At 45.0% G+C, this 12,605-nt stretch overlaps 1 protein-coding gene across 12 annotated transcripts in view; it reads right to left on the bottom strand.

Annotated features, from left to right (window-relative positions):
* Positions 1–12,605, bottom strand: part of LOC137221762 (protocadherin alpha-C2) — a 172,225-nt gene that overhangs the window by 32,488 nt on the left and 127,132 nt on the right. Inside the window, exon 1 of one of the 12 annotated variants that reach the window (XM_067731964.1) lies at positions 8,521–11,850. The exons of 10 other annotated variants lie outside the window; for them this stretch is intronic. In XM_067731964.1, coding sequence (XP_067588065.1) covers positions 8,521–11,076 — 2,556 coding nt within the window. In that variant the 5' untranslated portion in view covers positions 11,077–11,850. Of the gene's footprint in view, positions 1–8,520; positions 11,851–12,605 lie in introns of those variants that run through there. One more of the 12 variants, XM_067731961.1, reaches the window with a different exon arrangement.

The following is a 12,605-nucleotide window of genomic DNA, read 5'->3' as shown; positions in this document are numbered from 1 at the left end:
AATTAGCTCATCAGGGTCCTTGCACAGATTAAATACCATGGAAAACTGGGTTTAATGATGCTGTGAGGACCGGCTTTGGCTTGCCTTGCTCAAAACAGGTCTATGTATTAAGATACACACTACTATATATGAAGTACATAAACAAGGGCTTACTATATAGCACAAAGGAACTCTATTCAGTATCTTGTAACAACCTACTATGGAAAAGAATCTGAAAAAGAATATATATAACTGAATCTCTGTACCCCTGAAACCAACACAATATTGTAAATCAACTATACTTCAATTAAAAAACAAAACAGGGGCTTCCCTGGTGGCGCAGTGGTTGAGAGTCCGCCTGCCGATGCAGGGGACGAGGGTTCGTGCCCTAGTCCGGGAAGATCCCACATGCCGCGGAGCGGCTGGGCCCGTGAGCCATGGCCGCTGAGCCTGTGCGTCCGGAGCCTGTGCTCCGCAACGGGAGAGGCCACAACAGGGATAGGCAGGCCCGCGTACAGCAAAAAAAAAAAAAAAAAAACAGGTCTATGTTCCTAAAGCAGCACTAGTGGAAGGACAGTCTATTCTGAAACAGGAAAAGCTTTCATTGTTTTTGCCCTCAAATGCCCCTTTAAGGGAACATCCCCAATTTGGTATTCTAGCTATAACAGGGAACACAGCTACACAAATTCTGCTGTTCTGGCTGGACTGCAGAGCACTGCAATCTGCTGCTGACTTTGCAGACTGCAGCATGTTTGACTCTGGGCGGATGTGCCCAGTCATAATGCCAGCAACTGATAACAACCTCTTCTGCTGATTGAAGAGGAATACAAGGGAGAGGAAAACAAACCACCGCTGGGTTTGACCTTGTTGTGCTGCATAATCCTTTTCATAAAATTGTACTTGTTTCCTGCTCCTCTGAGGGCTTTGCCTTCTTATTCAATTACTGTTTGCTAAGCTCTGTTTAACAGGGAGCAGCTGAAACCTAAGAAGAACCTGACTTGCACCACCTATGTGTTGGAAAGATGCATTGCCCTGTGTCTTCAAACTCAATTCAAAGTGGAGGGGACGCCGAGGGAAATGTGGGCACCTAGACACTGTTCTGGAAGTTATGTGCAGAGTAGAAGCTACTCAGGAATCACTGGGGACAAAATCAATCACCATCACTATCTTGTTATCAATTAGCAAAAATGTTATTACGAAAAACCCATGACAGATGTTCCTCTCGATGTGTTTTCATGGGCAGAGATTAAAGTGGTCCTGTCACTGAATATTGAGGCCTATTTGAATGGAAAGATGAAGAGATGGAGGTTGTATTCTGCATTTTCCTCTGGACTATAATTATCATATTTGGTAGACACAAGGCCACAGTAATGCCAATTACTGTAATGCCAATTGACATTTCAAAATGTCAATAAGTTTGTTCCTGTCATTCTTATAGTTCATTCAAGGGATGCACAGTATTTCATAAACATACTTCTTCACAAGATCCAGAGAAGAAGTGATCAGCATCTCAACTTCCAGACAGACTTTGGGATGGTTAGATGATATTCAACAATTTAGCCGAGTCAAGGCCCAGAAAAAGCTACAACTCTAGGATACTTTACCTCAAATGTCCCCATACACTAACTGCTCTCTCCGGTCCCTTCCATTCTGTTGGCAAGATATGAACATACAAGCTGCTTCATCCTTGGTTCTCAAATTCACAAAATGCTATTGATGTTCCTCATAAAGTACCATAAAACTATCTACAGATGAAATGAAGGGGCTCCCATTTTCTATCAGGGGTAGTAGAGGGAGCAAAAGAGAAAATATTTGCAAACCATTTGGTAAACCTGAAAATATGACTGAAATACTTTTTATTAATCATATCATCAGCAGCATTGGTGTCAGCTTGTTAGCTGTAAGAACCCTCCTTCAAGAAAGACTCTGACGTCTGTTGAGCAAATGCTGCCAATTTTTCTATGACTGGGTAACATCCATAATGAAAACTGCTGCAACTTGATCTGGTGAATGAAATCACCAACTCTATTTTGCAGAAAGGCACAGTTCTAGCAGGACTGACCAGGAAACTCAGTCCATTACATAATCTCACTTCCTCAACGACACGTAATTTGTCATGCTGCTATTTTCTATAATAGTCCCTCAGCAACAAGATGCTCCTGAGATTTATTTGCCAAAATCATAGTTATGAGACATCTTATGGCAGTGAGATCAGGCAGGGAAAAGGTAAGGAAGAAAGTAATTAATATGTTTTATGTAGCCACACAATACTAGGCAATGGAATAAGCACTTTATACATATTACTGCATTTATCCTAACACCTTTGTTAGACCATAAACTTTATGAAAGGGATTATATTTTGTTTATAAAACATACTGATATTCTCAAATATTCATAATACATAGCTATAGCTTCAGAAGCCAGCAGGGTTCAGGTATTTGATAGGTTTTTTAAAGGCTTTCGAATAAATTAACTACCATGCAAGGGTAATACTATTGTACTTAAATTACAAAAATTAGAAATCTGGAACTTTAGAGAGATTAGGTTACCTGCCTGATAGGTAGGTTTGCCTGAGAGTCATGTTTAGGTACCCCTAACGCGAAAGTCTGTGTTTTAAATAAATTTGCATGGAATGACAGATATATATTTTTCTCTTTTTTACTTCTGACTTTCCCAGATTGATTTATTTTAAAGTGATACAAAATTAAATGTAATAAAATGTACGTGGGTTTCATGTGAACTTGGAAAAACTGATTAAACTTGGAAAAATTGAAGCTGACAGGTTGACTGCTGATATACCTAATATAATGAGACATACGTTTAGTTCTCTAGTACTTGGATGGTACATCCCTGGGCTTTGCTTAATTTCTGTTGGTGAAAAGCCCAGTATGTTCTGTTGTTTCAAAGCATAGTCCTTCAGTAGAATAAGTCATGAAATTCCAGATGTGGAAAAACTGAATTAGGTAGTCCACGTGGGTGATGTAGTATTATTGAAGAACAAGAATCCATTTGTTTCTATCAAAATTATAGCTAAGACTTGATTTATTCTGTAATGGTATTATTTATACTATGGAATATTTGAGCTACAAAAGGGTGAATCACCTCTTCCAAGACAGATTTGAAATAAAATAGGTTTAAAATACCCTATGTCATTCATAAAATCATAGGACTACTCAGTGAAGTAATATGCTATCTTCTTATCATGGAAATCCATGAAGCTATCAATAAATGATCCTCTGAGAAACAAGACTACGTGTGGCATCTCCTTTTCCTTCCTAGTAGGAATCTATTAAAGATGTATCCACTGCAAATTTTTCAGTGATATTTTGTGAACACTGATATAAATTATGATAGGCAAAATCCTAAAATGGCCTTCAAGATCCCTATACCCTACTGTAAATGCCCTGTATAATCTCCAAATATGATGGGTCTTACTCCATGATTAAGTTATATTATACGGCACAGCTGGCTTTGAAAAAGGGAGATTATCTGGGTGGGAATGACCTAATTATACGAGTCTTTTAAATCTGGGTCTAGAGGTCAGAGACAGAAATCAGAGAGATCTGAAGCATGAGAGGAATTCCATGTGAGAAAATATTCTCCACTGTTAAAATACTGGTAAGGACCTGAGAGCAACTTCTAGGAGCTGAGAGTGACCTCCAGCCAACAGTAAGTAAGAAAACGGGGAGCTCAGTCCTCATGGAACTGGATTCTGCCAACAGCTTGAATGAACTTGAAAGCAGATTCTTCCCCAGAGCCTCCAAGAGAGAACTCAGCCTGGCCAGCATGTTGATTTCAGCCTTGTGAAAACCTGAGCAGAGAACCCAGTCACAGTGTGCAGGTAATAAATGAGTGTTGTTTTTAACCACTAATTTGTGGTGATTTGTTACAAAGCAATAGAAAATGAACACATAAACTGTGGGTCATGAAGGCAAAAAGGAATCTAACATTTAAAATAATCATTGTTATGTTACATGTTAGTCTTCTAGTAAATCAAAATGAAAAGATGATAAATATGAGAAGTCTAGGTGAATACTTACTTCTAAAAACAGTCACTTATAATCCTAAATCCACAGAGCAGTAAAATAAAATACCCATAACTTTAAAACATACCTAATGGGCTCTGGTACAACAGAAAATGCTAGGTTTGCTTAATTCTGGATGCACAGCCTGCTAGTGCAGCAGTTACTCTCTCCCCCACAGTTTTACTTCCCTGGAGCCCAGAGTTCTGACCCTGCAAGGCCAGAAAGCAACTGATGTTGCTTATGTGCCAAGGGACTAACATTTTTCTTCGATTTTCGCCATGTTGGAGATTTCTCTGCATTTCTCAAGTTCAAATCCTCGAAAGACAAAAACTTGTGTAATTTTTAGGCTAGCAGATTTAAAACACTGCTAAGGAATTCTCTTGACCTTTGATTTTTGAAATCATGCTTTTAGAGTACTCAAAATACTATCATACGAATAAGCCAAATTTATATTCATACTGTAATATGCCCAGGAACACGGAGCCAGGTGAAATTTACAAAACTCATATTCAAAGACACCTGTAAATCCCCATTCAATTCAGCTAAACCTCTGGGCTTGATGATGGTAATTTTTCATCAAACGTTTGCAAACAGACAGCATCCTGACCTCTCATTGAGAGCAAAAATTGGTGGCCAACCAAGGCAAGTATCCAGAACCAACTCTGCTATTCTGTCAAGCAAACAGCATGCCAGTAGACAATTTGTAATATGCCAGGCTGTGTCCCTGCAGAGTGTTCTGAGTCAGACCAGATGCCCATGTGCAGGCTCAGTCCTGGGTCAGACCAAAGGGTAGGCCAATGACATTCAAGCTACAATAAATAGCTTTCTCCATCAGTCAGAATATGTGCAAGATAAAGAGACAGAGAGGAGCTCAGCCATTATTCCATCTGGCTCAGCAGATCTGTAGAAGAGGGGAGGAAGGGGGTAATTTGAAGAAATTAATGTATTCTCAGACCAAATGAAATAAACCTTTTCTCAAAAGAACAGTCCTATAACCAATACAGAAATGGCAAAACAAAAGAGCCCCACCCATTCAAAAGTGACCATCAGAGGATGGAAGTTCAGATACAATTTCTTTGCCTATTCTGACCACTGTGCAGTTTTTATCAATTCACCATGATAGCACTTTACACTAAGTGTTAAGTTCTGATCCAGGACAGAGTCAGTCACCAGCTAGAAAAGTCAGTCCTGCAAGAAATAAATTAGGTGCCACTGAAAGAAGGGTTCACCCTTCGAAGTTACCACAAGTGGAATTAGAGTGAGTATGTACACACAGTGGCAAAAATAACTGAAGATTTGGTGACTACAACTTGCTTTAAAATAAGTGAAGTGAATGTAAACTTAACTCATTTCTGCTATACCCTTTTGTGATTTCCACATCTTGTGCTAACTGGTCCCACTGAGGCGCAGTTGGACAAATCTGCCCAGAGCACTCAAAGTGACTCATCAGCAGTCACAGGACCACAGATGCACAGAAACCACCTTAAGATTTGGTTCCTTTTCTTGGAGATTCTGAAGAGGGTGCCAACCACATTCAACACCAGGTTTTCAGAAGTCTCCAAAGAGAAATTCTGCCCCACTGCTAAACAGTTACTTCAAAAACCTCACTGCACAAGTGGCGCATGAAATAAACTCATTGGGGGTAAAATTTACCAAAAGATTAGCCTGATGTTAAATACTGATATTTAATAAGCAACAAGAGAGAAATTAGAGAGAGAACAAAGATATAAGATCTGAACAGGTTTGGCCAATGGTAGAACAAATAAAAATATCCTATCTTGGTGGTAACGTTTTTACTCATTGATCCTCCCATTGGTGACCTACTTCTATGCAAAGAATTCCTCTTTTTCCAGAGCAGTTAATTGACACCACTAGGTGAATCAGTGGTAGCCTGAATGCCTGAGTATCCCATATCAAAAGGAATATAAACATTGGGATTTCTATCTACTCATACTGTTTCAGAAGCACAGTCTTTGGAGTCAGACAGATATGACTTAAAATACCACTAGCAGAGTGACTGTGTGTGTTACTTAACCTCTCTGAGCTTGTTTCCTCGTGTGCTAGATGTTGATAAATATTTAATGTATGACTTACAGGTAATGAAACCATACATATATTGCAGTGCAGAATATTTTTGTATAGCAGGGTGGTCGGTGAGCGCAAATTCCCTTACTCATCCTTTCCGATCCTCATCTAATTTTAATGTAGGCACATGGAATCAATTGCACCCCAGGATTCTCCTGTCATGTGCAGTGAGTGGGTAGGGAAGAAAGAAAGCCTAACGTGAGAATTTAACAGGTTGATCTAGCAGTGATGACTTTCAGAGTTGAGTGATTTTTGTCCCCATTTTGCCATGCTATGACAACGTGACTCACTCTCTACCTATAACCGCAATAATTCCAGGAGCTGTGGATCTTAGGGCTCTCTTCACTGGATTTCCAAAAGTGTCTGGCAAAAATCTGCCTTTATTAAAATCATGTACTCTCCTGGCAAAATCCCACAAAAGCAAGCCCTTTTCTGACATAATTTTCTCCCTAAATTAAAGGTTTGTGAACCAAAGCACATATTAACACACAGGTCAGTATAAGACAGAAATAGTTCACGTATCAAATTGTCCCAAGCTTTGAGTCAGGAGAGAGAGGGTGAGAGTGTCACTCGCCTGCGCTTCCGGCTCACAGCTGGTTGCAAGCTTGCCTGGCCTGCTCTCTGTGCCTCTTTACCACCTGCAGCCCACCCCAGGCCCAAAAGGACTTAACAGTAATTTGTTCAGCAAATGTCTACAGCATCCTTATTTAAAATTAAGCCTTTCTACATGCTGCCAAAAGCTATGATCTAAAGAATTCTGGAGGCTCTTTGATTTCCCCTCCCCCACCCCGTTCTTCTTAATCTGCAATCTGCCTCCCGCGGCTGCTCAGCATTGACTAACATCAGGCTCTTCTGATAAATCTACCTACAATGTACATGGAAATTCTCTCAATCCATCTCTGTTCTTTTCTGTGCTTATGCATTAATTTCCTGAAGATGAGCATGAATTTAGAATGTGAAACTATGAACGTTAATAAAAAGACAACAATATGTCGGTGAAAACACATCACAAAAATATAGGAGGGACAAATATTATTAACTCATTTTGTAGGACCTCTGAAAGTCCTAGCTACAAAGTAGTTGTTTGGGAAGAAACAACTCATCACTTTTTATGGGACAAAATTTTGGCTTCTGAAATCCAAGTTTAAAGTATCACAAAGCAGGGTTCTATTATTTCAAGCATGCATATGGAGACAAACACACTACACAAACACAGGCACTGTGTCCAACAATTTATATACATCCTTCATATACTGAGCAAACTGGCCTTACACCTACTTAAAACCAGTGTCTCTACTAACACCTGTCTCTCTGTCTCTCATGTACAGTAAGCCATCCACTTTCCAAGGCTTTTGTAGCTAGATCCAGAAATTAAATGCGTGCTTTGGAGCATGCTGAAGTACCATTTAAAGTACTGTCATTTAACTTAAGGACATGAAGGGCTTGAAGAGGCTGCTTCACGTCTCATCAAAACCTTAGGAATTCTCAAGAGGAAATCAGAAGATTACATTTATGCTAAACGCAGGGAAATCCTCTTACAAGGAGTTCACACAAGGCCAAAAAAGATAACTAGTGGCAGAATTCTTTCTCCCCAACCCCAGCTTGTCCTGGTCTTCACCATATCCCCCACATCCCTAATCCACTCATTCTACCATCTCCCTGGCCCAAGCAGACAAATTGGTTCTTGGATGCCATCATTCATCTCCTCCGACAGCCCCAACAGAATAGTTACCACAGCAAACAGCCAAATCAAACTTTGTCTTCAGGGTGAGGTCCACATTCTATGGCTTTATCACCTCTGACATGAATTTCTAGCAGATCTCATCACACTAGTTCAATGCAATTACCAGAAATATTAACTGGATACATTTCATTGTAGATAGTCCATGGTATAAACAGGGACAGCATACAGAGGTGACCACTACAGCCCCGAGAGGTTTCAGAGCTTTTGAAAAACAACACTCCTGTAGGATTTCAAAAGGGAACCTTCCCTGTAGATGATACAGCACAGGCCATTTCTCCTTGAATCTCATAATGTTACCCTCTATAGCATCATCTTATTCTCAAGCCTATTCTATTTCTCTATAGAGCTGTGCTTTAACACCACATAATTAAGACAAATCCTCATTTCTCAAACAATTTTATGGTCAAGGTTTCATATATCTGAAAAGAAAATGGAAAGTAAAACAATTCTCTAGTCCTATTTTTCTAGAGAGGAAACATAGCAGATTATAATCCAATCACAGGTAATACACACACACACACACACACACACACACACACACACACACACACACACACACTCAGTTTACCAGATAACCCTTGTCATTGTTAATAACTCGAGAAAGCCAACTACATGATACCGGGAGGGGGCCGGGGGGAATGTGAAAAATGCATGACTTTGTGGAAGACCCCTTGACTACTATCTCACCTCATTTTGAGAAACAGCTTCGTTTTTTAGAATAATCAGGTTCCCAGCACTCTGCCCACTTTGGCCTGTGAGGTGCCTGCTGTCACCTGCTGCTGCTTGGGCTCCCCCAGGTCCCAGTCCTGTCTGCGCCCCTGTGTTGTAAAACATGAAAGTGTCACTCCCTGAGCCTGCTGTCAGACAGGCCTTGTAGCAGTAGGTCTTGGTGAGGGAGCCGTTCCCTCGCACTTCAATGAAGTGAGGCTGCACTTTGAGGCCGTGTGGTAACCTGGCATCAATATTGTTGTTGGCCTGTTTGTAGAGTTCTGCAGGGCACCTCTCCCTCACTCCACAGAAGCCTCCACAGCACGCAGTGCCATAAGCAGTGTAGCGGTAGCACTTGATGATGCTCAAAACAATGATTGTCAAAAGAAATATAAAAGACACTGTGCTTAATGCTATTATTAGATAAAGTGTAATTTCAGAGTATGTCCGAGGACTTCTCACATGTCTCTGAGTGTCAGGGAGGATTCTGGAAACCCTATCCACTACAGCTACTGTAATGGCCACAGAGGCTGACAGCGATGGCTCTCCATTGTCTCGGACCACCACGGTCAGGTTGAAAGTGGTTCCACTCTCATCTCCCATCTTCCTGGTAGTCCTAATTTCTCCTGTATGTAGCTCTACCTTAAAGAGGTCCAGGTCAGAAATCTGGGCCAGATGGTAAAAGAGCCAAGCATTCTGCCCAGAGTCTGAGTCCATGGCTATGACTTTAGTGACCAGGTAGCCAGCAGGGGCAGTTCGAGGCACCATTTCAATGGCTGCTGACGAATTGGTTGAGGTAGGGTATAGGATGTGAGGGGCATGGTCATTCACGTCCACTACATACACGTTGGTGGTCACAGTGCTGCTCAGTGGTGGGCTCCCCTTGTCCCGGGCCTCCACAGTCACAAAGAACTCCCGAAATTTCTCATAATCAAAGGAGTTGACAGCATAAAGGCTGCCACTGGCACTGTTAATGGAGACATAGGAGGTGACTGGCAGCCCTTGAATCTCCCTCTCCATGAGGGAGTAGGTCACCTCCGAATTCTCCTTTTCATCTGGGTCCGTGGCTTGCACAGTGCAGAGCAACACCCCTGGCAAGTTGTTTTCCTCGATGTAAATGGAGTAGGAGTCCTTCAGGAAGCTGGGTGGATTGTCATTGATGTCAGAGATCTCAACCTGCAGTGTCCGCTGGGATGTGAGCTGTGGTACTCCCCCATCAGTGGCTGTCACTGTGATGTTGTAGGCAGCCACCTGCTCCCTGTCCAGGGGGCCACTCACCACCAGTGTGTAGGAGTTTCCAAAGCCATTCAGTCGGAAAGGCAGTGTGGCCTCCAGGCCCAGGCTCACTTTCCGGTTGGGACCTGAATCTTGGTCATTGACACTGAGAAGGGCCACAACGGTGTTGGGCGCAGCATCTTCAGGCACTGGGCTGTACAGGTCCGTGAGCACCACCTCTGGTGCGTTATCATTCACATCCACGATGTCCACCAGCACCTTGCAGTGACCCACCATGGGCACTGGACCCCGGTCTGTTGCCTGCACATAGATCTGGTAGGAAGAGGCCTCCTCATAATCCAGCTCTCCACTTACCCGCACTTCCCCCGTGCTGGCATCGATGCTGAAGAGCTGCCTCTCCCGGTCCGACGTGTAGCTGCTCAAGGAGTACGTGAGTTCGCCATTGGAGCCCTCATCCGGGTCTGAGGCATTCAGCTTCACCACCAGTGTGCCTGGGGGAGCGTCCTCCCGAAGCTGGACGCGGTAGGTGGACTGGTCGAAGGCGGGAGAATTGTCGTTAGTGTCCAGGACAAGCACAGAGATCTGCGCGGTGCCTGAGCGGGCTGGGCTGCCCCCGTCCACAGCTGTGAGAACCAGGTGGTGCAAGACTGCCTGCTCGCGGTCTAGGCCCTTACGCAGCACCAGCTCCAGCACCTTACTGTTCTCCTGCAGGGGTTTCAGGTCCAGCTCGAAGTGCTCGCTGGGGCTGAGCTCGTAGGTCTGCACCGAGTTGGTGCCCACGTCGGGGTCCTGCGCGCTCTCTATGTGAAAGCGCGCTCCAGGTGCCACCGATTCGCTTACCTGAAGCTGGTAGTCGGGCCGCGGGAAGCGCGGCGAGTTGTCGTTTATGTCCAGTACCTCCACCTCCACGGCACTCACCGCCACGGGGCTGTGCGCCAGCACTTCCAGGCTGAGCAGGCAGCGAGGCCGCTGCTCACACAGCGCCTCCCGGTCAATGCGCTCGTTGACGAAGAGAGCTCCACTGGTCAGGTCCAGCTCCAGGTAGCGCGGGCTGGGCGCACCCAGGTGGTTGATACGCAGGCAGCCCGGCCCCAAGCGCCGCAGCTCCAGCCCCAGTGCGCGAGCCACGTTGCCCACAAGCGCGCCAGGTGTCTGCTCCTCCGGCACCGAGTATCGCAGCTGGGAGGCCGCTGGGCCCGGCAGCAGCAGTAGCAGCAGGGAAAGCAGCAGCAGCCAGAACATGGGCGTCCAGAAACGGGGATGCTCTGTCGCCCCAGGTCTGGTGCCCGCCAGCTCCATAGCCGCCGGCCGCAGCGGAGGCAGCCGGGCAGGGCCGGAGGCAGCAGCTTCCCCAGCCGTGCTCCACGCCGGGGCCGCGCCTCCGCCTCCGCCTCCGCTCGTGCCGCCCTGCGCCCGCTCCCCCACGCCTCACGAGCGAGCAAACACCGGGGCCGTTCCCCTCGTGGGCCCTCCGGAGGGCTCCTGGCCCCGCCGCCCGCTCTGATTCCCCATATCCCAGCTCCTCCGCTCGCCTCGGAGTCGCTCAGCCCGGCTTCGTTTCCTGCCGCCGCCGCCGCCGCCGCCGCCGGTCCAGGAGGAGGGAAGAGGAAGCAGAAGAGGAGGGGGAGGAATGCTCAGCAAGTCCGGCTCCGATTCCGCACCGAGGTGGCGGACGGCGACCCGGACTGTCCAGTCGCTCCAGCCACTCCAGCCCCAGCTCCTTCGCCCCGGACCGGCCGGATCCCAGCAGACCCCGGGAACACGGCCACTCCCTTTTTCCCTGCCCCCACTGTCCTGTTCAGCCAGTCTCCACGGTCCCTCGGCTGCTGAACTGGTCTTGTAAGGAGATTATTCTAGGAAAAGCAGTTAAGTCTCTAGGACTCGGGCTTTCAGCTCCCAGAAAAAGATTTCCAAGCGCAAGTCAAGAAAATACACCGAGGGCCTTGGCTAACTACGGATATCTGGGCGGCGGCTCCACGTTCAAAGAAACAAACGCAAGTGAGGCGCTCTGGGGTTACTGATGATGGGGATTATTTCCCTGACACCAACATTTTCCCTGAATACTCCTAAATACTGCGGAAACTTCTAGGGCGGAGGGAGGGGGGGGTGGCAAGTGCTGTCATCTTTCGCGGAGCAAGCCTAAAATTAGCATCCTGCGATCCAACACTCAATTCTGCTCCTAGCCAAGTGGCTTTTACTTCCAGTGTGTGCCTTGGCAAATAACCAATATTTCAGGTTTTAATATTCTTTCTTTAAAAAATTGGTTCCATGAAGCTGCAGGCTAAGCTCTTATTTAACCCCTTTTGATCATAGTGGGGAGAATCTGGTAAAATTTTAAAGAGATTCTTCCCTCGAGCTTTTCCTCATTTTACTTCAAAAATTTTTTCATTTATCACCCAAGACATTTTCTTTCTTTCAAGAGTGATTTAATTTTTTTTCTTTAACGGATGACAATGTCTTCAAGAGCCTGCAAAACCATTACATCAAGAGAGTTACTCTTGATTCCCCAAGCCTGGCTGGAATTTGGACTCCATTAATGCCTTGCAGTGAAAAGTCTGCTGTTACTAAGCAAAATGTGGAAGGCTGGGATTTATCTCACAATAGCCAGCAATTTCAATGGCTGCAGCTCATCTTACATAAATATAAGTTTCCTTTACCCCTCCGGGTCTCTGTTCCCCTAAGACTTCCCCCTTGTATTGCTGCAGAGGCAACAAAAGGATAACCAATTGTCAGTGAACAAGAAGGCAGAAGGATCAGAGGAAGCCTTTCTGTTCTGTGTCATTGCCTCTGTTTCTCTGTTTTGAACATCCACTGTTCCCAGGCCCTCC

Source organism: Pseudorca crassidens, chromosome 3, assembly GCF_039906515.1.
Source record: "Pseudorca crassidens isolate mPseCra1 chromosome 3, mPseCra1.hap1, whole genome shotgun sequence".
NCBI classification, from domain to species: Eukaryota; Metazoa; Chordata; class Mammalia; order Artiodactyla; family Delphinidae; genus Pseudorca; species Pseudorca crassidens.
This window is presented reverse-complemented; position numbering and strand designations above follow the sequence as displayed.